The 23,026-nt window shown below is 52.2% G+C and overlaps 1 protein-coding gene across 5 annotated transcripts in view; it reads left to right on the top strand.

Moving 5' to 3' along the window:
• The window catches only part of Sh2d3c (SH2 domain containing 3C), a 38,307-nt gene that overhangs the window by 8,164 nt on the left and 7,117 nt on the right, over positions 1-23,026 (top strand). For 3 of the 5 annotated variants that reach the window (XM_008825142.3, XM_029559776.1, XM_008825113.3), the window contains exons 3-6: positions 9,751-9,790; positions 18,659-18,787; positions 20,016-20,470; positions 22,563-22,687. In XM_008825142.3, coding sequence (XP_008823364.1) covers positions 9,751-9,790; positions 18,659-18,787; positions 20,016-20,470; positions 22,563-22,687 — 749 coding nt within the window. Of the gene's footprint in view, positions 1-9,750; positions 9,791-15,081; positions 15,311-18,658; positions 18,788-20,015; positions 20,471-22,562; positions 22,688-23,026 lie in introns of those variants that run through there. The other 2 variants (XM_008825118.1, XM_008825125.1) reach the window with 2 other exon arrangements.

Here is a 23,026-nt window from a genome sequence, read left to right as displayed (position 1 = left end):
TTTCGCTGATTAAGAAAGAAAGGTGTGCTTGCTAGTTTGACACAACTAGCAGAGGTCAGAACCAGGGTTTGACTCATCCTCCTGGACTTCTGCTCTTAACTACTGGGACAGTCCCCTCGGGTAGGGTTAAGACATTGGAAAAAGAGTTGAGAAGTCTTAAGCGTTTCAAATTTAGGGCTCTGCCCAAGCCTTTTCCCTCTATGGCAGAGGCCTCTGGCTGGGGAGGTGCCTCTGGCATCTGGATCCCATCCAGGCAACAGAGACACTCTGCCTCCCATCTCCTGCATCAAGCTCTGTCTATTTTAGTGACCTAGGACTCGGTGTCATTCCACCCCCATCCCCACCTCCAGGGACTGTTGGACTCCCAGGAGTTCGCATGAATCCAGAGAGCAGCTCCCACATGAGCTCACAGGCTAGGCTTGCCCGGCTCCAGGAGCCCACGGAGCCTGAGATGCTCTCTGAAGAACTATCTGTCTAAGCAGGAGAGTACCGGAACGTGCCTATGAGCAGGATGGAGCCTCCCTTCCTAAGTGTCCCAAGGGGTCATTCTAGTGGATGTCAGAGTAGCCGGAGCTAGGGATGAGGGCGTCCCTCCCCCACCTTGGGGAGGCAGGGTTGCACCTGGAACAGGAGGAAGGAAGGGGAAGAGGTGAGGCTGCAGCAGTTTCCTGGTCCTGTCCCTGCTGAGATCATGGAGGATGAGGCGGAAGGAAGGAGGAGGGGCCAGCAGGGCCAAATGATGCACACCAATCTCGCCTGTGTCCACCACCCAAAGACCACCCAACCAACTTCCAGCCCAAGATCTTAACCACCAAGCCACATTTCAAATCCTCCACCCAGGAAAATCTCAAAGCTTTTTCTACCATTATTTCAAATGACTTTCCATAATGCCCTGGAAAGGAGGTGTTGAGAGCTCATTTTACCCATGACAGCGTTGAAGAGGTTTGTAGCACGTTCACACCATTTTAGCTGAGTCAGCATTTAATTCATCATCATCATCATCATTATTATATTATTATTAATTATTTATTGTGTTGGGATGGTTGTGTTATGGTGTGCCCGTGGAAGTCAGAGGACAACTTTGTGGTTCTCTCTTTTCACCTCTGCCTGCGCTCTGGGGATTGAACTCAGGTCAGCCAGGCTTGCCCTACAAGTGCAAGTACTTTATCTGCTGAGCCATCTCACCAGCCCATCATTCACTGTATTTTAGTTTATTGTTAATTTTTTTGGATTTATTTTTTTTTTTTTGAGACAGGGTCTCCCTGTAGCCCCCAGATGTCCTGGAACTCACTATGTAGACCAGGCTGGCCTTGAACTCACAGAGATCTGCCTGCCTCTGCCTCCAGAGTGCTGGGATTAAAGGTGTGCACCACCATGCCCAGCCTGGATTTACTTATTTTTATTTCATGTGTATGAGTGTTTGCCTGCATGTATAGATGTGCATCACATGTGTGCAATGCCCATGGAGGCCAGAAGAGGGCATAGGATCCCCTGGAACTAGAATTACAAGTTGTTGTGAGCCATCATGTGGGTGCTGGGAACTGAACCCAGGTCCTCTACAAGAGCAGCCAGTGCTCTTAACCACTGAGCCATCTCTCCAGTCCCCATATCATTTATTTTAATATTTATTGAGGTACACTGAGGTGCCAGCATTGTCCTAAGCTCTGAGCAGAGATCAACGAGCAGAGAAAAAAAAACCTCATGGAACCCCCCATCCCAGAGCAGGAGAGACAGATGGCAAACCAGACAGATGAGTTACACAGGCAACTAGAAAAGAGCTATCAAGAAAATTTACAATCAAGTGAGGGAAGTGGCTAGTGACGTCAATTTAGAAAGGTTAGTGAGGCAAAACGTTTCAGTAAGAAAGTCATATTTAAACAAAGGAGATAAGGAACAACACACTTGCTATCTGGAAAAAACGTGGGCCAGGTTGAGGGAATGGCAGGTGCAAAGGTCCTGATGGGTGAGCACCCATGGCATATTTGAGGAATGGCAGCAATTGTGCCTGAAACAGAGAAAGATGAGGGAGAAATTGGAAAGGAAATGGGTTCAAATGATGTGGGCACTCAGAAAGGACCTCCAGTTAGACAAGCTTGGAGGCACAGATGGCCTTGAGCAGAGGAGGCCTCCACTGTCTGACTGGTTTCTGGAGGACCTCTCTCCTTGTAGGTATGTCAAACCTTTTTTATTTTTATTTTTTTAAATCAGGGTCTCATATAGCCCAGGCTGGCCTTGAATTCATTACATAACTGAGAATGACCTTGAACTTGTGACACTTCTGCCTCCCCCTCTTGATTGCTGGGATTACAGATGTGCATTGTCACACCTTGTTTTATAGGTTGCTGGGGATGGAACCCAGGGCTTCATGCATGCAAGTACTCTATCAACTGAGCTACATCCTTAGCCCCTGTCCAACCTTTTGGCATTGGGACACCACACTGTCATCTACATTGTCATACTCTAGAACTTTACAATCTAGTTATAGATTAAAAAATGCAGAAAAATAATCTCATACTGTTTTAAGCAAGTTTACAATTCCACGATGGGTCACATTTATAGCTGCCTTCAGCCCCATGTAGCCAGTGGGTTGGGCATACCTGCAGAGGGGGTCTGAACTTGGCTCTGCTCCTCTCAGTAGTGCTTCCCCTGATTGTCCTTTGCTACCCATCCACAGAGCCAGACCCCAACCCCCACTCTCAAGGGGGCTATTTGGAAGGAAACCAAGACTGGACAAGGAGCACCCTAAAAGAGCTAGGGCACCCCATGCTGTCGCTGCCCCAGTGCCAGGCATTGAGAACAGGCCAGGACACCCCCCTCTCTATTTCCTTTTGGAATGTTGATTCTGATCCAAGAGTTTCCAACTCTCCCCAGAGTCCCACGACCCTCTTGGCCCTGCAGAGTGACGTCAGCTGCCGGGCATCTGGTAGTGATTACCCGATTGCCCATGGGGGTGTGTATGTCATGGTGGGCTCAGCTTGCAGTCTCCCTGGACTCAGGGCGGCTGGTCCATGTCTTCTGAAGAGGTCCAGCTGTTCCTGGCTCTCATTTCCTGTGGAGACTTTCTCACAGTCCCCGAGACCCCCAGACGCCTTGGACTATGGGAACCAGACTGTCTTAGGAAAGATGGGTTGTTCCCCACACTGCCACCCCTGCCTGAGCCACATCCCCCCAACCCTCGAGGGACCCTGTTTGCAGGTTGCTGGGCCTATGTGGAGTGAGGGTTGAGGAGGACAGGATCAGACACCTGGTGACTATGCCACCTTGAGTGAGTCCCTTCCCCTCTCTGAACCTCAGTTTCCCTTGTATCACAAGGTCATGGGGAAGACTGGACAGGATCACAGGTAGACCAGGGAAATCCAGCACAAACAGCTGCTTATTCTAGAGGAGGGCAGCTGAGTGCCACAAAAGGGAGGATGTTACTTGGGGTCACAGCTTTGTAATTCCTGCTTAGGCACCTTTGAAATCCCCAAGGGTCTTCTCCCAGCCCCATCCACCCCATTTCCTCTTCCGGGCTTTGCAAGGTCTGGTTGAAATGCTATTTTCCTTCATCCTGTCCTCCCCAGCTTCTCCCTGTTTTGGCTCCTCATTTCCACGGGTGTCTCTGTGTGAGGGACACAGCAGACGTTGACCTCAGGCCACCCGGCCTCTAGTCTCAGCCCTCTGTGCCTGGGGTCAGGAGCCCCACTCTAACTGGGCTTCGCAATCACGGCTACACTGCTTACTCCCTAAGTGCCTCCACTCCATGCAGCTCTTTCCAGCAGCTTCCCAGCCTTCCTTAGCAGCTTGGGCTCAGCATCTTCCACTCTGCCCTTCCTTCAGGCCAGCACCTTTCCTGATTGCTCCCCAAAGCTGGGAAGACAGGAGCAGGGATGTGGCCAGCCCAGTGGCAGCCAGTCCTGGGGGATGGGGCAGGGCAGGGAATAAAGCCTGGGATTTCCCAGCAGGAAATCTCAGCCCCCATCCATGTTCTTATCTCCAGAGAGATGGGGCTTTCCACCCCAGCTTTCTTTGCTCAAATCACTTAAGTCGAAGGCACAGAGAGCCAATACCTATTGCTACTCCTTCGGGGTGAGCAAAGCTTGGAGGAAGATGGGGTGTGGTATCACTCACCTGTAACACCATCATTCAGGAAGCAGAGGCAGTCTCAAACAAGCCAGGCATGCATGGTGGCACACACATGTTGCAATCTCACTCAGTACTGGGAGGAGGTGGGGGGGTACGGCATTCAAGGCTAGCCGTGGGTACCTATCGGGTTTGAGACCAGCCTGGTAGCCAGACTGTTTTAAAAAGAAAAGAAAAAGACTGTGGAAGGAAAGCTCTGTCTCCTAGGAGAGGGGACTCTGTAGCTGAGGAGCCTCATGAAGGCCCTGGAACCTGTGCCTCTTCCATATTCAAATACTGTGACCCACTGGGGCTGGAGGGATGGCTCAGTGGTTAAGAGCACTGGCTACTCTTGCAGGAGACCCAGGTTCGATTCCCAGCACCCACATGGTGGCTAACAACTGTCCACTCCAGTTCCAGGGGATCCGATGCCCTCTTCTGGCCTCCGCAGGCATTGCATGGCACAGACACACTTAATACATGCAGGCGATACACTCATACACATAAAATTACAATAATAAATAAAACATTTTTTAGAATGCTATGGCCCAGGTGTGATGTGGCCTCTGAAGATGAGGAAGCTGAGCCTCACAGAGAGGAAGGCAGGAGCGGGGCGGGGGGGAGGCAGCAGTTTGCAGAGCTGGGCAACTCTCTTCAGACCATATGGCCAGGTCCTGAAGTGGGAGCAGAGAGAGGGTGTCCAGGCCCGTGCAGAGGTCAAGGCTGCCTCTGATAAGGGAGGGCTCAGGGGCTTCCTCCCTCTCCACTCCTCCAGGGTTCCTAGGGAAGCTCAACCTTCTTTCTGATCCCAGTCAGAGATCCTGAAAGTGAAGTTCTGATTTCAGCAGGCATTAAAGAAATAAAGGATAATGGACACTAATTACTCCTCATTAATGCAATTAATTAAACTGATGTATGCAATATAGGGTATCAGTTATCAGAACAAATCAGTTAATACAGGCAATTAAAGGGGTTGGTTATTTAAATAATGAATGTAGCTGATGATTTAGCTCAATTGTCACTATTGCTTGTTAATTGATTTCACCACGAATATTAGAGGAGACATATCTTTTAAGTTCATAAAATAAGAAAATAATTAATTCTTGGAACTGAGTTTTTACAAATGCTTTGATTGCTGGATTTGATCATTACGGGAGGGAGAGTGTAATAGAAATCTTCTGAGCAAACTGAGCGCTGATGGCTGGTAGGAAGCATCCTAGCCCTTTGCCATAAGGCAGAGAAGATAGCCAGGCAGAGGGAGCATCATGTGCAAAGGCCCAGAGGCTGCAGACTCTCATGGGTGGAAGTTTTGGAGTTTGGAATACAAGGAAGAGTGAGGAAAGAGAGAAGATATGTCTGGAGAAGGCTGGTACAGAAGGCGTACACACACACACACACACACACACACACACACACACACACACGCGCGCGCGCGCGCGCGCACACACACCACACACACCACACACACACACGCACACACTTGCCTACCATATACACAGGGCTCTGGGTTCTGAACCCTAGAGCTGCGGGGGGGGAAAAAAAGTAAACAAAAAGCCTGGGTGCTGGAGCCGGGGAGGTAGCTCAGTGGATTAAAGCGCTTCCTGGTCTAGTGTGAGGACTTGAGTTTAAATCCCCAGAGCCTATGAAAAAAACAGATGCATGGGCCTGAATATCCATGATCCCAGTGTACCTGTGGGTAGATGGGGGATGGAGGCAGGAGACGCCTCGGAAGCTTGCTGGCCAGATAGCCTGGTGTACACAGTGGAAAAACAGCAGAGACCCTGTCTCGAATATGGTGGAAGGAGAGGACCAATGCTGTGGTTCTCCTCTGACCTCTAAGTGAACACTGTGGCATGCGAGTGCCTGCGTTCACATACATGAGTGTGTGCACATACAGACACATTGTACAAACACACACACACACACATACACACCCCAAATAAATGCAACGTACTGGGTGCCTGTTAGTTTCCCAGCAGATGTCTGGAGGGAACAGCACAGGGAAGAGGAAGGGCAAAGCCCCTGAGGGTGTGCTGTTGGTGAGTGCTCCCTCTGACAGCAGCTCAACTTAGCTGGAACAGCCCTCGTAGGGAATGCTTGGGCATGGCAGGAGGGAAGCCCATCCCCAGGAGTAGTTGGGAACCATGACCCTCGGGCTGCTGGAGGGCAAGGCTGAGGGAAACTGTGTTCTCACCTTCATTTTAACAGGACTGTTGGGGGGAGGGGCAGTGAACAAGCTTCAGAGCCACAAATGGTGGCATGTTCAGGCCATTGATGGCCATGGGTTGTTGGTGGACACAGTCATGTTGGGTCCAAAATGGCAGGCTGCTGTCCTTGGGAGGGGAGGCGCCTTGGCCTGGGATTCTGCCTCAGGCAACCTCCCTGGGTCTGACAACCTGGCCAGGCCGATCCCTGGGGAAGCATCCTCAAAGCTGTGTTCTGCCTCAGAGCCCAAAAGGAAGTGGACAGGAAGCAGGAGGAAGCCTGGGGTCGATTCCAGTGTCCTAGACAATTTGTTCCCAGCAGTAGGAGGATTTCCGGGCCTGAATGGCCGGAAACATTGGGATGGGTCATCTCACCCTGGAAGAGTGGGCAGGGGGGTAGGGGAGGGGTCCCTATTCCACTTCACTCATAGTGCCACTGGTCAGAGAGCTCCTGAAAGCCCTTGGAAGCCTACTGTGATAGACTATAGTTTGAGGGACGATAGTTAGATGTCAGGAAGGACTTCCTAGGAGGGAAAGTGAGTAACACGGAATTCTAGAATGTCAGAACAACTAAGTGGGGAGCCCATGACCTCTGGGGCTGGGGATCCTCTCTTCTTTCCTTCTTTTCTTTTGTCTTCCTGCTCAGCTTTCTTTTCTTTTGAATATTGGTTCCTGTATTTGAGCAAACATTTCCCCAGTGTTCAAATTTTCAGTCCCAGTTGGCAGGTGGGAAGCCTGAGGCCTTTGCCTCAGAATAAAGGCCTGGCCTGATAGAATGAAGGAAAGTGTTGGGTGCTGGTGGAAGCCGCATACTATTCACACACTCTGTTCTGCTGTATTTGCTGAACTCCTCCTAGACTGCACTGGTCATTACGATAGGGACTGAGGCTCACTGGTGAATGGCAGTCCACACCCTCATAAAGGCCTCCATTAATTTCCAGTTGACAAACATGTGCTAAATGATCATTTCAGGCAGATATTGGAGAGATTAGGGGAATTAAGGTGGGTTGGGGGCAGAGAGTAAAGGATGTAGGTGGGGTAGTCAGAGACATCTTCTCTAAGGAGGTGACTTTTTTGTTTTGTTTTGTTTTTGAGACAGGGTCTCCTTGTAGTCTCAACTGGCCTGGAACTCACAGAGATCCACCTGCCTCTGCCTCCCAAGTACCAGGATTAAAGGCATGCACCACCATATCTGGCTGAGGAGGGGACTTTAAACAGAGCCCTGATGAACGTTGGGGAGGGAAAAGCCACATGAAGATCTGGAAGAAGAGCATTCTAAACTGACCTTCCCAAGCACATGCAAAAGCCCTGTGGCCAGAATGTGCAGGCAAGGCCAATGCAGCTACAGCAGAATGAGGGACAGAATGGTTGTGGGAGAGTGGTAGTGTGCTGGTAGGTAGTCAGGCACCACCATACACAGCGCCTTATTGACTGAGGACCTATGACCTGTTTATGCCTGCTTCCTAGTATACAGCGCCCCTCATTACTCTCATAGAAGACACGTTTGTTTGTTTCTTTTTAATCTACTTTTATGTGTATGTGTGTTTTGCCTGCATGTAAGTGCACCTTTGCATATAATGCTGGAGGAAGCCAGAAGAGGGTGTCAAATCCCCTGGAACTGGAGTTACAGATGATTGTTAGACGCCATGTGGTTCCTGGGAACCAAACCCAGGTCCTCTGCAAGAACAGCCAGTGCTCTTAACTCCTAAGCCATCTCTCCAGACCTAAAAGATAAGTTTTGATTTGGATAATACATTCCATTGCTGTGGAAAGGAGTATTTTATTCTTCAACAGATAGGGGGCTGTGGATGGAGCGCAGCTGTAGAGCCCTTGCCTAGAGTGTGCACAGTCCTGGCTTTCATCCCCAGCAACAGAAAAAAGAAAAGAATTTTAGCCGAGTCTGGAGGTATGCATCTGTAACCTCAGGTACTCCAGAGGGAGGCAGGAAGATTGCTTGAATCTAGGAATTCAAACCAGACTGGGTGACACAGTGAGACCTGAAAGAAAGGAAAGAAAGAAAGAGAGAAAGAAAGAGAAGGAAGGAGAAAGAGCAAGAAAGAGAGAGAGGGAGCCGGAGGAAGGGAGGGAGGGAGAGGAACCACTGGGGATTGGGGCCACCCTCTTTGGTCATAACCTTAGGTGCTGCCTCCTGTCAGAACCAAAGCTGACAGTGAAAGTGAGTGGATACAGGGAGTCAGCAGGAAAGCTAATGTGTGCCCCATGGGAGAGACGAGGTCCTGGCTGTAGGCAGGGTGGGTCAGGGAGAGAAGTGGTCAGGTTCTGTTCTAAAACAAAGCAGATTTTCCACTAAGGAACATGAACCGCTAGATGGGCGTGGTCTGCTGAATGGGCGAGGCCTGCTAGGTGGAGCATGGGCTGTTGGATCAGGGAGTGCTCTGCTAGATGGGGGAGTGGCCTCCTGGGTGGCGCTTGGTCCTTGGATGGGGCATGGTCTGTGGGGTGAGGAGTGGGCTGCTAGATGGGGTGCAGTGAGCTGATTGAATCCTTGCCTGCTCACCAAAGATAGAAAGTGAAACTGAGGCTTTGGTCAACATCTCTGGAAGGAGGGACTTGACATCCCGCTGAGGAGGGAAGACAGTAGAGGACCACCTGTTTGTGAGTGACAAGTCAGAGATACCTCAGACATCAAGGGGACTGGGGAATGGGAGGAGGCCACTGGTTGTGGAAGAGGCAGGTTGGTGTTAGAGGAGGGACCTCGGAGTTGAAGAGCTGAAGGTGGTGACTGGGCCAGGTGTGTGGTGCACCTCTGTAATCCCAGGGTTCAGGTGGAGGCAGAAGGATCAGACACGGTCAAAGCTAATCCCAGATACCTAACACATTTGAGTCCAGTCTAGGCTACATGAAAACCTGTCTCAAAACCAAAGCAAAAACTAAATAAAACAAGGTTGTGCCTAGGGGAAGTGGCTCACAAAAGAGGAAGGCTGTTCAACATCCTGGAAAAATAGCCACCTCCAGCCTCTGGCCTCTCTAGGCTCCACAAGTGTCATCCTGAGGGCAAGGAGAATAGATGTGTAACCGCTCTCACCAGCAATGGTTCCAGAATATGGAATGAAGGGCAGGAGGAGGGGCTGAGCCTCAGCCTAGACCCTCCAGTGTTTAGAGTTAGGGTTGGGGCATGGTGGGAGAGGCCAGGAGAGGAAGAGGACACCAGGAGTTTGTATCCTGGGCTGGAGAACACTTGTCCTGAGTCCTGTGGACCACTTCATTAAGCAGAGGCTGCCTTTGTTTCTGGTTTATGGAGAGGAAATCCAGGATCAGAGAAGTGAAGGGACTCACTCTGGGTTGCACGTCTGGGTAGGAGAGGATCAACCTCAGGCCCTCCAGCCCTGGAGATGAGCATTCTGGGTCCCCAGGAGCAGATCCAGGACCCAGACCAGCAGGCTGACAGGCACTGGGAACATTCACCTCTCTTCTCTTCTTCCAGGGCTACTGGAGAGCTGGAGGCTGCTGGGGACTATGTCAAGGTAAGAGAGGCAGGCTGGCAGGCCTGCAGTCTGTCAGGAGAAGATAGAGGCCTTAGAGCCTGTTAGAAGTCAGACATCCTCCTGGGAGGAAAGGGTCAGGGGTCGGGCGGCTCCTGGGGACAGATCACTTTGAGCCACTTCCCATGCCTTCTGTCCCTCTTCTGGCTACACACTCAGAGCATCACAGTGTTTGTTACAATCTGCCCAGCTGGACAGGATCCCAAGGGTGTCCCTTTGCAGTGGCCACAGCAATGCCAGTCCGTCCACTCTTGGGGCAGTTGTGGTGTTCTGGTGCTAGGAGAGGGCAGCAGGAGAAACTCAGCTCTTCAGCAGAGTGGACACAGCTCATGTTCATCAAGAGTGGAGAGATGGCTCAGTGGTTAAGTGCACTGGCTGCTCTTGCAAAGGACCTAGGTTTGATTCTCAACACCCACATGGTGGCTAACAACCTTCAGTAACTCCAGTTCCAGGGGAATTCAGTGCCCTCTTCTGACCTCTGCTGGCATTGCAGGACATGTGCAGGCAATACCCTCATACACATAAAATATTTTTTTAAAAGAGTCTAGCTTGGAGGCTGGGAATGTGACTCAGTTGGTAACATGCTTGTCTAGGCAGGAGGCCTTGGGTTCAGTCCCCAGTACCATATAAACTGGATGCAGTGTCACATACCTGCAATCCCAGCCCTCAGGAAGTGGAGGCAGAAGGGTAAATTCAAGGTCATCTTCAGCTACACAGTGAGTTCAAGGCCAGCCTGGGTGCTCCATGAGACCCTATCTCAAAAAAAGAAGGAAAAAAAAGAGCATAATTTGTTCTAAACATGGGGAATGTTTGAAATTTAGTTTGTGTATGTACCTATGTGCATATGTGTGTTTATGTATATTCTTTCATGTCTATGAAAGTTAGAGGTCAACTTTGGTGTCCTTTCTCAGGAGCTGTCCACTTTGAGTCTTTCACTGGGACCTGAGAGCTCATTGATAAGGCTGGGCTGGCAGGCCAACAGGCCATAGAGATCTATCGTTTTGTCTCCAGCCTCAGCACTGAGATTGCAAACCAGCACCATCACACCTAACTTAAAAAAAAATGGAATCAAGCTTGTTTGTGTGTATACAAACATATATATATATATATTGGAAATAGGGTCTCCCTGTGGCCCCAGCTGGCCTGGAACTCACTATGTAGACCAGGCTGGCCTCAGACTCACAGAGATCCACCTGCCTCTGCCTCCCAAGTGCTGGGATTAAAGGTGTGTGCCACCAGGCCTGGCTGTTTATTTTTATTTTATATATATATGAGAGTTATGACAGCATGTATGTAAGTGCATCCACATCATGCAATGCCCACAGGGGCCAGAAGAGGACATCAGATCCCCTGGAACTGGAATTAAGGATGGTGGTTAGCCACCATGCATGTGCTAGGAGCTGAATCTAGGTTCTCTGCAAGAGCAGCCAATGCTCTTAAACACTGAGCCATCTCTCCAGCCGCCCCCCTGCCCCCAGCTTGTGTCTTCATGCTTGGGCAGCAAACACTACAGACTGAACCAGCCCCAAAATGCAGAGGTATTTTTTGTTTTGTTTCTGAGCGTGTGGCACACAGTTATCATCCTACCACTCAGGAGGCTTAAAGCAGGAGAATTGCAAGTTCTAGGCCAACCTGGACTACATTTCAAGACCCTGTCTCAAAAAAAAAAATTCAGCTGGGCATGGTTGTGCACACCTTTAATTTCAGCCCTTGGGAGGCAGAGGCAGGCAGATCTCTGTGAGTTTAAGGTCCAGCCTGGTCTGCACAGTGAGTTCCAGGCCAGCTGGGAACTACAGGGAGACCCTGCCTCAAAAACAAAATTTGGGTTTGAAATAACAGTAAAAATTATAAGACTAAGCATTTTGAGTGTCTACTATATACAAACCCACACTAGCTGCTGAGCACTGGCAGAGAGGCAGTTTCCATATGAATGAGGTCTGACCTTCCCTCATCTCAGATTGCCCACTTGCAGATGTGAAACTTGTGACTCCCTCACCATCACATGGGCTTTTATGGCAGAGGTGGGTTTGTGCCCCAAGCTTGATGCTTAGTCTCAAGGCAATGTCCTTGACCCTCCACCATTAGGAGCTCCACCTAAATCAGGCCTGGGATGAGTATCCAACATGTCAGAGGGCAAGATGGAGTACCTAGTGTGCATGCAGATGGCTCCAAGTGGGAACCAGAGAAGAAATCATGTAGAGTTTGGCCATATTCAACCACCCACCAAACCCAGGACTTATGTATTTATTTATTTTTGAAGAAGGGTCTCCTGTAGCCCAGCCTGGCCTCAGTCTTACTATGTGGCCAAAGATGTCCCTGAACTTCTGATCTTCTCATCTTCACCCCACAAGTGCTGGTTCATGGCTGGGTATCAAACCCAGGGCTTCCTTCCTGTTAGGCAAATACTCTGCCCACTGAGCCACATCCTCATCCCAGGACTAAATTTTGGTCCCAGGTCTGGCAATGATGTGGGTGGCTTATCTCTCAGAATCTTGGCATTTGCTCCTGTGAAACTCGGAACTTTGGAGCTCATTGAGTCTGTGCCCATGAAAGGATACCAGAGCCTGAAACAGGGCAGGTCGACCTGGTTCCTGACCTCAGGGACATCCCATCACTCTGAACTGCTGTAGCACTCTGTGTGGGTCATGGAGCAGGCTCCAATTGCAGAAGCAACATGGGGATGACTTTCAGTTGGGGAGGGAGAGAGCAGCAAAGGTTCTTTGGAGAAGGGAGCATTGGAGCCAGGCCATAACAGCTGGCCAGCAACAGTCCCGGTCAACCCCATCAGTTGGAGTAGGAAACCGTCAAGGACAGGGATGGGCTCAGGGGGTGATGCAGGCTGAGCAGGTCAGAAAGCCATCCGTACCCATACCCCAGTTCCTCTTACAGACCCTGAGAGCACAGGGGAGGGGCCATGGGAGAGTGATCTGGGGGAGTGTGCTCAGCACCCCAAATCTTTGCTGTCTGACAAGGTAGTGAGAATCCTACAAGGATTGGAGGCTTTTTATTTTCCCTCAAGTTTATAGACTTGAAAATGTAGATTTTAGGGCTGACAAGAATGGCTCAGTGGGTAAAGGCATTTGCCTCCAAGCCTGATGACCTGAGTTCAATCCCTAGGACCTGTATGGTAGAAGGGGAGAATCCATTTCTACAAGTTGTTGTCTGATCCTCATTTGCATGCAATATAAATACATATAAATAAAAATAAAACAATATAAATAAACTTTTTAAAAATACACTTTTCAGTGGTGGGGATATACATGGCTACAGCATTTGCCTGGCGTGCTCAAGGCCCCAGGTTCCATCCGCAGTACAGAAAAAAAAAGATTAAAAAAACATTTTAAGTGGAATAACACCTGCTCACTGGAACGTTAACCTTATTTTTCAAGTCTCTACTGATGAGGATTGGAATCAATAGTCAGGTTCCAAAATCCCATTTCTGCCCTGAAGTGCTCATCTTTGAAGCACATCCAGAAATCCAAAGTTCCCAAACAATGACGGGAATCCTGGACTCTGAGGGTTTCAAAGTACCAAGGCCACAAAGTTCCAAGCACTGTACTCAGAAGTTCAAAGCTAGCTACAGAAAAAAACATCTGGGGCCAAGAGAGGTGGACTTGCCTGAGGTCACACAACCTGTGGGAAGGATCTGAATGTCAAGTCTGCCTGGTGCATAGTTAGCAAAGGCTAAAATAAAATTATAGGGGCTGGAGAGATGGCTCAGCGGTTAAGAACACTGGTTGTTCTTGCAGAAGACCCAGGTTTGAATCCCAGCACCCACATGGCAGCTGACAACCGTCCATAACTCCAGTTCTAGGGGATCCTACAACCTCTTCTATCCTCCTCTGGCATTTCATGCATATGGGTGCTGGGAATCAAACTCAGGGCCTCTGAAAGAGCAGCTGGTGCTCTTAATGGCTGAGCCATCTCTCCAACCCCTGATATATATATATGCCAGGCATGGTGGTGCACCCCTTTGGTCCCAGCACTCGGGAGGCAGAGGCAGGGAGATCTCTACAAGTTCAAGGCCAGCCTGGTCTCCATGGCAAATCCAGGTCAGCTGTGCTTAAGGGAGAACATGTCTCAAAAAAAGACCAAATCTGCCGGGCATGGTGGCACATGCCTTTAATCCCAGCACTTGGGGAGTCAGAGGCAGGTGGATCTCTGTGAGTTCAAGGCCAGCCTGGTCTACATAGTGAGTTCCAGAACAGCTGGAGCTACAAGGAGACCCTGTCTCAAAAAGACAAAGAAAAAATTCCAGTCTGACAATATACTTGCTTTTTTTTTTGTTTTTTGAAACAGTCTCATGTATCCAGAGTGACCTTGAACTCACAATGTAGCCAAGGCTGACTTTGAACTTTTGATCTTCTCTACCAGCTGAGCCACATCGCATCCCCCAAATCCAGATTTAAAACTTTATTTATTTTTGTTTTGGTCTTTTTGAGACAGGGTCTCCCTGTAGCCTCAGCTGTCCTGGAACTCACTATGTAGACCAGGCTGGCCTTGAACTCACAGAGATCCACCTGTCTCTGCCTCCCAAGTGCTGGGATTAAAGGGGTGCACCACCACAACCCGGCTCAAATCCAGATTTCAATTGTTTGACTTCATCAGTGCTGTAATTGAATTTAGTGCCTTAGCCTTGTTAGGCAAGCACTGTACCCGAGTTCTATGAAGTCCCAAATTTGGATTTTGAGATACTCGGAAAACAGTAGTGTTCTTACTTTGTTCCTGGCAACTTTCTTGCAGGAGCTTGGTGACACTCATAAAGTTCTGGGAGGTGGGCATAGGTGTTTATCGGTCACATCAGCCAGTAGTAGTAGGGCTTGAAGAGAACGGAGCGATAGTTAGAGAGGCGGGTGAGCTGGGCTCGGTGCTCTCACAGTCCTAGGACTCCGGCGCTCCCAGTTAGCCGGTCCCTCTATTCCCAATCAGAGATGAGAAACCCGGCCACAAAGGATGGGGCTAAACACAAAACAGGGATTTTTGCAGCTTTAGATCCGATTGAATTCAAAGTCCCTGCGGGTTCCAGGTCAGGATGGGTGCGGGAGTGGGGGAGTCAGGAGCCACTCCTCGCCCGCCCAGGGGTCCCAACCCCACCCCGCTGCCCTGGGTGGCATCCTCCTGGGCAGGTCCTGGGGACCTGGCGCAGAGGGATGGGTGGGGGGCGTGGAGGGAGGAACAATGGTCCTCTCCTCTCCCTCCCCTCTCTCCCCTCCCTCTCTCTGCTCCCCTCCCTCCACGGCAGGCTGGAGGGTGGGGTCTCCCCGCCCCGCCTCCCCGCTCCTCCCCCCGGCCAGGCGATGAGGTAATCGCGCCGCTGAGAGGCACGCGCAGCCGGTGCCCAGCCCGGTCGGTCCCAGCGCCCCTGTCCCGCCGGCCGACGCCCCCGGCAGGCTCCGGGGACCCGGGTCTCCCGGCCGCACCATGACGGAGCGCTGCAGCCTGTGGAGCGCGCTGTCCGCCGCCGCCTGCTGTTTCTACCGCGGCTCGCTTGTGCAGGTGCAGGTGAGGGGGCGGCACGGGGACCCGGGTCACCGAGCTCCGCCGTTGAGCTGCGGACCTCAGCCTGAGCATCCCCACAGGGTCCAGCCAGCCCAGGCGGCCGGCGGAGGGAGGGGGCGGGGTCGCTCCAACCTCAGCTCTGGGTGCCGGGGTGCTCTGCGGGGTGCAGGTCTAGGGGGTTATGCCGGGGACTCTGGGCTGCAGAGGACACTAGAGTGAGTTGGACCTGGGACTTGGAGCTGGGAGGTGGGCGTCCTCCAGTTGGCACTCGGGTCCCTGCGGCTGACCCAGGGCCACCTGGCTGCCCATTGTACCAGGAGCGCAGAGCTGGGGTCTGGAGGCTGAGTAAGGGGCAGGATGCTGGAGGATGCTACGGAGACCTTGGTGTCGCCACCCTCCTGCCATCTGAGTGGGCTCGGACTTGCTGGGGGCGCGGGTCTCCCAGCCCAGCAGGTCCGGCAGCGCAGGAGCGCGCAGCGGCCGTGCGAGGGTTAAACGGAAGGGGGTGGAGGGGAGGACCCGGACCCCGCCTCTCTGCGGAGCATCCTCCCGGGTGGCTGTGTCAGAGACTGGGATACCTAAGGGAACTGAGGAGTGAGTGGGTGCTGAGCGCAGGCCACTGAGAAGGGGCTAAGACCTTGACCCAGGGTGTCTGCTTTCCTGCCTCTTGAGCTTCCTGGGAGACGTGGGGCACGTCACCTCTGAGCTCCCCCAGCCTCACATAGACACTCGCTCTGAGCCCGCCTGAATGACGGCCCGGCCGGCGGCAGAGCGAAGCATCTCCGCACCCGCCAATCAGGCGTGCGCAAGCAGGGAGGCGGTGAGATCATCTCTGACCAATAGCAGTGCTCGGAGCGCAGGGATGCTGCATTTGCACCTCAGCACCCCCCACCCCAAGTCTTGGGAGCTGGGGTCCCCCAGGCCTAGGGTGAGAAGGAGGTCACAGGGACCCTAGGACTTCCTACCCTCAGGTGTGTGGGAGAACCAAATTGGGCCCTTCACCCCCCAACTCTGCTCACATTGATTAGGCCTGGAAATGAGGCACCAGTCTGCAGCACCCTTTTACGGATGAAGCTGCCCAGAGAGGGGAAGTGACTGGCTCAAGGTCACATGGTGTCTTGGGGCCAGGTTCTTTAGCACACAGTCTCTGCCCTCTCCCCCCTGCTCACATCCCTCCAGCTTCAGTCATAGAACTGGGACTGGTGTTCTGAGTTCAGGCTGTTAGGAAGAGCCCAGGAAGGCAGGGTACTGGTTCCCTTATCCCAGTGCATCTCACCTCTCCTTCCCTGGCATCCTGTGTGGTTCAAAGAGGGAGTCCTCGGCCTGTATGAGCTCTTCAAAGGGAGAAGGAGGAGGCTAAGGACCCTCAGAAATAAGGGGACCCCTTAGAGAAGTGTGGATTTCTGAAATAAAGCCCAAATCTGAGCTTGGCTGTGACATCTCTGCCCTACTGGGGCATTGGTTTCTGCTGCAGGCAGAGGCCTTGCAGCAGGCCCAGCCCAGTCCACTGCTTTTCCCTCCTGCACCTGTGCAACCCGACCCCTCCCATTGTCTGTTCCCAGATCCTCACAGGCTCCTCAGAGCTGCATGGTCACAGACCCACTCTCAAATGTTCCTGTTCCTGTCTTGGCCACCTTTCAAAGAAAGACCTCCCCTCCCAGCATCTCCACTGGTACTCACCTCGTCCAGCCCCTTGGCCCTCTTCCCTTACACCTGGCCAGTAACCACCTACCATCCCTTCCCTGTTCCTATCTGGCCCCATGCCTCACAATGCTCTACCATTGACTGAGGGTCCCAAGCCACTCTCTACAGGAGAGGAGCTGCCCCAACACTGAACTGTCCTGTGGTTCTGCTGAAGCCACTGAGTGACCCCTGTCTCCCCAAGGAGCCTCACAGCCCTGCCTCACCTGCTCCTCTGCCCACAGCCTTGACTCTGCAGGCCTGCCTTTGCCACAGCTCATCCCTGCCCATCTTTTCTTGGTTCTTCCAGGCCTCTTTAAGTCTCAGTGGAAATGTCATCTCTGAAGATGCAGGCACCTGAAATTGAGTGTGGGGATCTGAAAGGGTTCCCCTAGGGCAGAGGACCATCCTGGTCCCCTCTGGGCCTCAGCCCCAGCACAAGACCTAAGCAGGAGGGTGGTCCATGTTGAAAGGATGGAGCCTGAATTGTGGTGTTGGGGTGCAGTGGGGATCAAGATGGAGCCAGGAAATGCTAGAACAGAGGGTGGAGAATGGAATTGTGTAGTGTGGGCCTCAAGTCTAGGGAGGTCTGAGGAGTGGCCTCCAGACTCCAGGGGTCTGGAAGAGTCTCCCTTTCCCTGCCCTGCTTGTCTGTCCCCTTCTGGCCAGCTCTGGGATGCATCTATCCTGAAGCAGTCATCTTTGGGTCCTGGCATAGCTCCACAGTGACAAGGGTGTCTGTGAATTGAGGTAGATCCTGGAGTCCCATCCATTTTACTGAGGAAGGTGTCAAGGCTCAGACAGCTCCCGTAGGTGTGCTGGGCTTTATGGTGGGGAGTGCCTGACAGTGAGACTCCCTTCTACAACATTTGGACCCCTAGGATTGGGCAACCTCTTACCTCAGGCCATGGTGTCCAGGCAGGTGGGAAGATGGAGCCCTGGGTGTTTTCTCCAGTGAGTGACCTTGGACTTCCCTTCAGGGCTGCAGTTTCCACATCTGGCAGAACCACAAACCACTTAACATTGCAAAGGGAGGGGTCTGGAGGATTGTGGTGGTGGGCAGTGAAGATGTCTGTGAGGGGCCCCTGGTTCCCATTTATTGCTGCCTTCAGGTCCTTCTAATGCACAGTTCACATTCCAGAAGGTAGCCTTGTCTGTCCAGATGGTTTGCCCAGACATTTGCTGCCTCCCAGACACACCTGTAGAAATCATCTCATCTTTATTCAAGATGTTCCTGCTGCCTCTAGAGGGTTTTTGTACCTGCCAACTCTTCTAGGAAGTCTTCCCAGACTTTCAACCTCTCCCAGAAAGCCTTGAGAAACCCAAGGGCTCTTTGCCGCTGTCCAGCACTATGGTGCTGACGGCAGCCCGCTCCAGCCCTTTTGCTTCATCTTTTTAACCTGTAGGCTTCCTGGAGGACAGAGCATAACTTGGGCATCGCCGCAGCCATCCGCGGCACTTGGCATGGAGCCTGGAATGTGTAGGCAAAGTTTAGTGGACTACACTGGGATTTTTTTTTACTCTGACTGGGATAGGGACCCACAGGACCTTCCCAGAAGGGCAGGTGTTGCACTGGTCTGAGCATCCAGGATAGAGTTCACCTAGGGCAGGATAAGTAGGGAGGGAGACAAGAAGAGGACTGGGAACCAATGTCTGTCTGTTTCTGTGCAGTTCTCCAAGGAGAAGTACATTCTGGACTCTTCACCAGAAAAACTACACAAGGAGCTGGAAGCAGAGCTCAAACTCAGCAGCACAGACCTCCGCAGTCATGCCTGGTACCACGGACGCATCCCCCGAGAGGTGAGCAGACCCTGGGCAGGGACCTCAGGTCAGAAGAGGGAGTCAAACCCCCTGGAACTGGAGTTATGGGTGGTCGTCAGCTGCCATATGGGTGCTGGGAATCGAACCCGGGTCTTCTGAGAGAGCAGCCGGTGCTCTTAGCTGCTGAGCCATTTCTCTAGCCCTTTGGTTTGCTTTTCATTTTTTTACATTTTTAAATGAATGTTTAATATCTTACTTTTATTTTATTGTATGAGTGTATTGTCTGCATGTATGTGGGTGCACCCGTGTTGTGCAATGCCATGGAGATCAGAAGAGGGCTTCAGATTCCCCTGGAACTGGAGTTAAGGATGGTTTGTAGCCACAATGTGGGTGCTGGGAGTCAAACTCAAATCTTCTGTGAGAGCCCTCAGTGCTCTCAACCACTGAGCCATCTCTCCAGCCCCCCCTTTGTTTTTGTTTGTTTGTTTGTTTTGAGTCAGGGTCTTTCTGTAGCACCAGCTGGCCTGGAACTCACTATGTAGACCAGGTTGGCCTTGATTTCACAGAGATCCACTAACCTCTACTTCTCGAGTGCTGGGGTTAAAGGTGTGTACCAATACACCCAGTTCCAAGTTGAGTTTCTGGGCTGAGATGATTTTATAAGCCACAGACCTGAGATAAAGGGTCACCTGGCCCTGTGCTGGGGACCAAAAATGTGGAGATGGATGAAGTGCTAAACTCCTTGGAGGCTGGTGACTCTGGATGGGTACAGCTCATCAGAGCTTCCAACAGAAATTTAAGAATAATGTCCTGGGCAGACATACAGGTGGGCACGTGGCGGGGGAGCACTGAGTGGAGGCCCTGGGGAGATGTGCAGATTCATCAGGTGTGTTTCAAGCAGAGAGGGCACCTGAGGGAGCAGATACTCAGTATTGAGCTGGGGCCCTGGGTAGTTGGAGAAGTGAGGGTTTGGAATTCACTCTGCCTGACAGGAACCTCAGATCAAGATGACCCCAGCATGACACTGGGTCTCTGGGATGTCCATTGCCTAGTGCCACCTCTTTCCATTCCTGAACCTCTGTGCCCTAGACTCATGGCCTCAACTGAGGTGCCCTCTCAGAATCTGTCATCGTGTCACCAGTCCCAAGCTTCTGGTGTCTGATGTCTGTTAACTGAATCCTCCGGCTCTGGGTGCTGTCTTCATCGTGTCCCCTGACCCTGGCTCTGCCTTCTATTGCCACCATACTCAGCTAACTGCCTCCTGTAGGTGTCTGAGACCCTGGTACAGCGTAATGGCGACTTCCTCATCCGAGACTCACTCACCAGCCTGGGGGACTATGTGCTCACCTGCCGCTGGCGCAACCAGGCCTTGCACTTCAAGATCAACAAGGTGGTGGTGAAGGCGGGTGAGAGCTACACCCACATCCAGTATCTGTTCGAGCAGGAGAGCTTTGACCACGTGCCTGCTCTTGTGCGTTACCATGTGGGCAGCCGCAAGGCAGTGTCGGAACAGAGTGGGGCCATCATCTACTGTCCTGTCAACCGTACCTTCCCCCTGCGCTACCTCGAGGCCAGCTATGGCCTGAGCCAGGCCAGCAGCAAAGCTTCCAGCCCTGCCAGTCCCTCAGGTCCCAAGGGCAGCCACATGAAGAGGCGCAGCATTACCATGACTGATGGGCTCACCACGGACAAGGTCACCCGCAGCAACGGCTGCCCCAACAGGTCAGCCAGGTCCCCACTTCCCTGATGTGTCAAGTGAGGTGTCAGCAGCGGGCGTGCTGGTGAAGAAAGGAGGTCCAGCCCCCTTGAGCTAGATGGGGCTGCTGTCTGGGACCTCTGTGTAGGGGAGCCTAAGGAAGCTAAGCTTAGGTGTGGAGGCCAGAACACAGCTCACCTTCCTGTTTCTACCCATAGAGGACCCTTGCTCCAGCCTACCTCTCTGGCCACCAGGGAGCCCTGGGTGCTGTCCTGAACTCGGGGAGTGGAGGGGCAGGGGGATGGAGCTGGTCTGCCTGCCACTTCTCTCCACTCCCAGCTAGGCCCTGGCATTTATAGAACAGAGGGCTTTGCAGTATGGTGACCACTGTATAGGACACAAAGTTCTCGATGACATTTCTATCAGTCTGATCTCAGTCTTCTATGTAGCTGAGGATGACCTTGAGCTTCTAATCCTTTTGCTTCTATCTCTGGGATTGTAGGTATGCATCACCACACTTAGTTTATGTAGAGTTGGGGACTGAACCCAAGGCTTTGTGCATGCTAGGCCAGCACTCTACCAACTGAGCCATATCCTCAGCCACTCAGTAGAACTTGAATGTCTCTGGGCTGCTTCTGAGGCTAAGTGAGACCAGTCACAGCTGATGGTGGCTGAGGCCCCACTTTGCCTGGCCTATACGGAGCACTGCCTATGCCCAATCTTTTGGACTCTGGCTTCCCTGGCCAAGGCATCCTGACTATACCCTAAAGATGTGAAAGTGGGCTTGTTGAAGGGAAACAGAGATCTGGAGGTGTAACTCACTGGTATATCCCTTGCCTACTAGCACTGAGCTAAATAAAGGAAGGAAGGAGGGAAGGAGACAATCGCTAGACAGTGGTGGAATCATGGTTAGAACCCACGTCTGCAGTCTTCAAAATCTATGTCCCTCATTTCTGTGGCTTCTCTGGTATTTACAGAGAAGTCCACTGTCCTTTGCCACCAACACTTGGCTAGGTTCTTGTGGCCCATCTCCCTGGGTTGGGTGCAGCCAGCCAAAGACTTGATGGATGCATACTCTGTGGCAGTGGGCACTTGGCTTGTGGTTTGGAACCAGTGGACATAGTGGTGCCAGGACCATAGGCCAGATGTGTGAGGCATCCAGGATATAGTACGAGAACAGCAGGGGGAGAGGGGCAGGTTGGTGGGCTTGGCTCCCTCAGGCTCCATACTTTTCCTGTCAGCCCCTTTTCTCAAATAGTTCTCCAAGGTTCTCTGGGTAAGGTTCCAGGGAAAAGAACAGTTGTACAAGATGTGGACTACACAATGTCCCTGGAGTGGACAGTAGGGGCTGAAAATCCATGCTGCCCTCAGTTGTCATCTGAGGGCATTAGTGCAGAGAATGGGAGCCATGGTCCAATTTACACAAAGATCTCAAAGGGGGCTGAGTTCTGGCTCCTGTGCCCCTTGTCATCATTCAAGGGACAAAAGTGACCTACAGGAGCCTGAGGAATCTCTCAGCTCAGCCAGGTCTCCCCAAGCTGTGTCATCTGAGACCAGTAGAAAAGGATACTGGGTAGGGATGGAGGAGAAGATCAGGATAACATGGGGGAGAGGAAGCTAGAAACAAGCTGAAGCAGATAGGGCTGTGCCCCCAGGGCCAACTGGGGATCAGGGCCTGTTGGAGGTCAGGGTCCTCTGAGGGCCAGGGCCTGCTGGGTGTCAGGGCTTGCTAGGATTTATGGCTGACCGGGAGTCAGGGCTTTTGGGGTGGGAGGAGTCATGACTGGCTGGGAGTCAGGGCTGAAGTAGGGGATCTGGCTGGCAGGGGGATCAGGGCCTGCTGGGAGTCAGCTGAGGTCAAAGCTCTCTGGAGATTAGGTCTGGGGTGGTCATGGCCAGCTGGCTTCAGGGCTTAGAGATCACGGCTGCCTGGGGTCTGTGCCACCTTAGCCCAGCTCTTCCCCCTCCAGTTTTTGCACTTGTTCATTGAGAGATTGAACTTGATGATCCTCAAGCTTTTTCTGACTCTGAAGTTCATGGGATGGGCAGTGGGTCCCAGAGGTGGATCAGGTCCCCTGATCTCTGACCTCTGGGCTTACGGGGAATCCCTGTCTACAGCACCTCACTACCCCACCCCCGGGACTCCATCCGAAACTGTGCCCTCAGCATGGACCAGATTCCAGACCTACACTCGCCCCTGTCTCCCATCTCTGAGAGCCCCAGCTCCCCTGCATACAGTACCGGTAAGCCAGCAAAGGGTCAGACTACAGTGGCTGCTGTCTTTGGTGGGGGGGTCTATTGCCTGTGTTTCTGCCTTTGTTCTGGAAGCTGTGTCCTGCTGGAATATGCTGTAAAAGCCTGCAGCAGAATTGCAGGTGTTCATGTATAAGCAACATTCATGGCTTGTACATATAGCAACATACAGTGAAGTTGATGGAGCCCCCCTTGGGTGCCAGGCCCTGGGCTCAAAGTGGGTTCTCAGCATGTGTGCCGGGATGGAGGAAGCCTGCTGGAGGCACAGTGTGTCATCATGGGGCCTGGGCCCTGAGGCTGTGACACACACTCAGGCCACAGTGTTTAGC

Source organism: Nannospalax galili, unplaced genomic scaffold (assembly GCF_000622305.1).
Source record: "Nannospalax galili isolate Female #2095 unplaced genomic scaffold, S.galili_v1.0 scaffold290, whole genome shotgun sequence".
NCBI classification, from domain to species: Eukaryota; Metazoa; Chordata; class Mammalia; order Rodentia; family Spalacidae; genus Nannospalax; species Nannospalax galili.
This window is presented reverse-complemented; position numbering and strand designations above follow the sequence as displayed.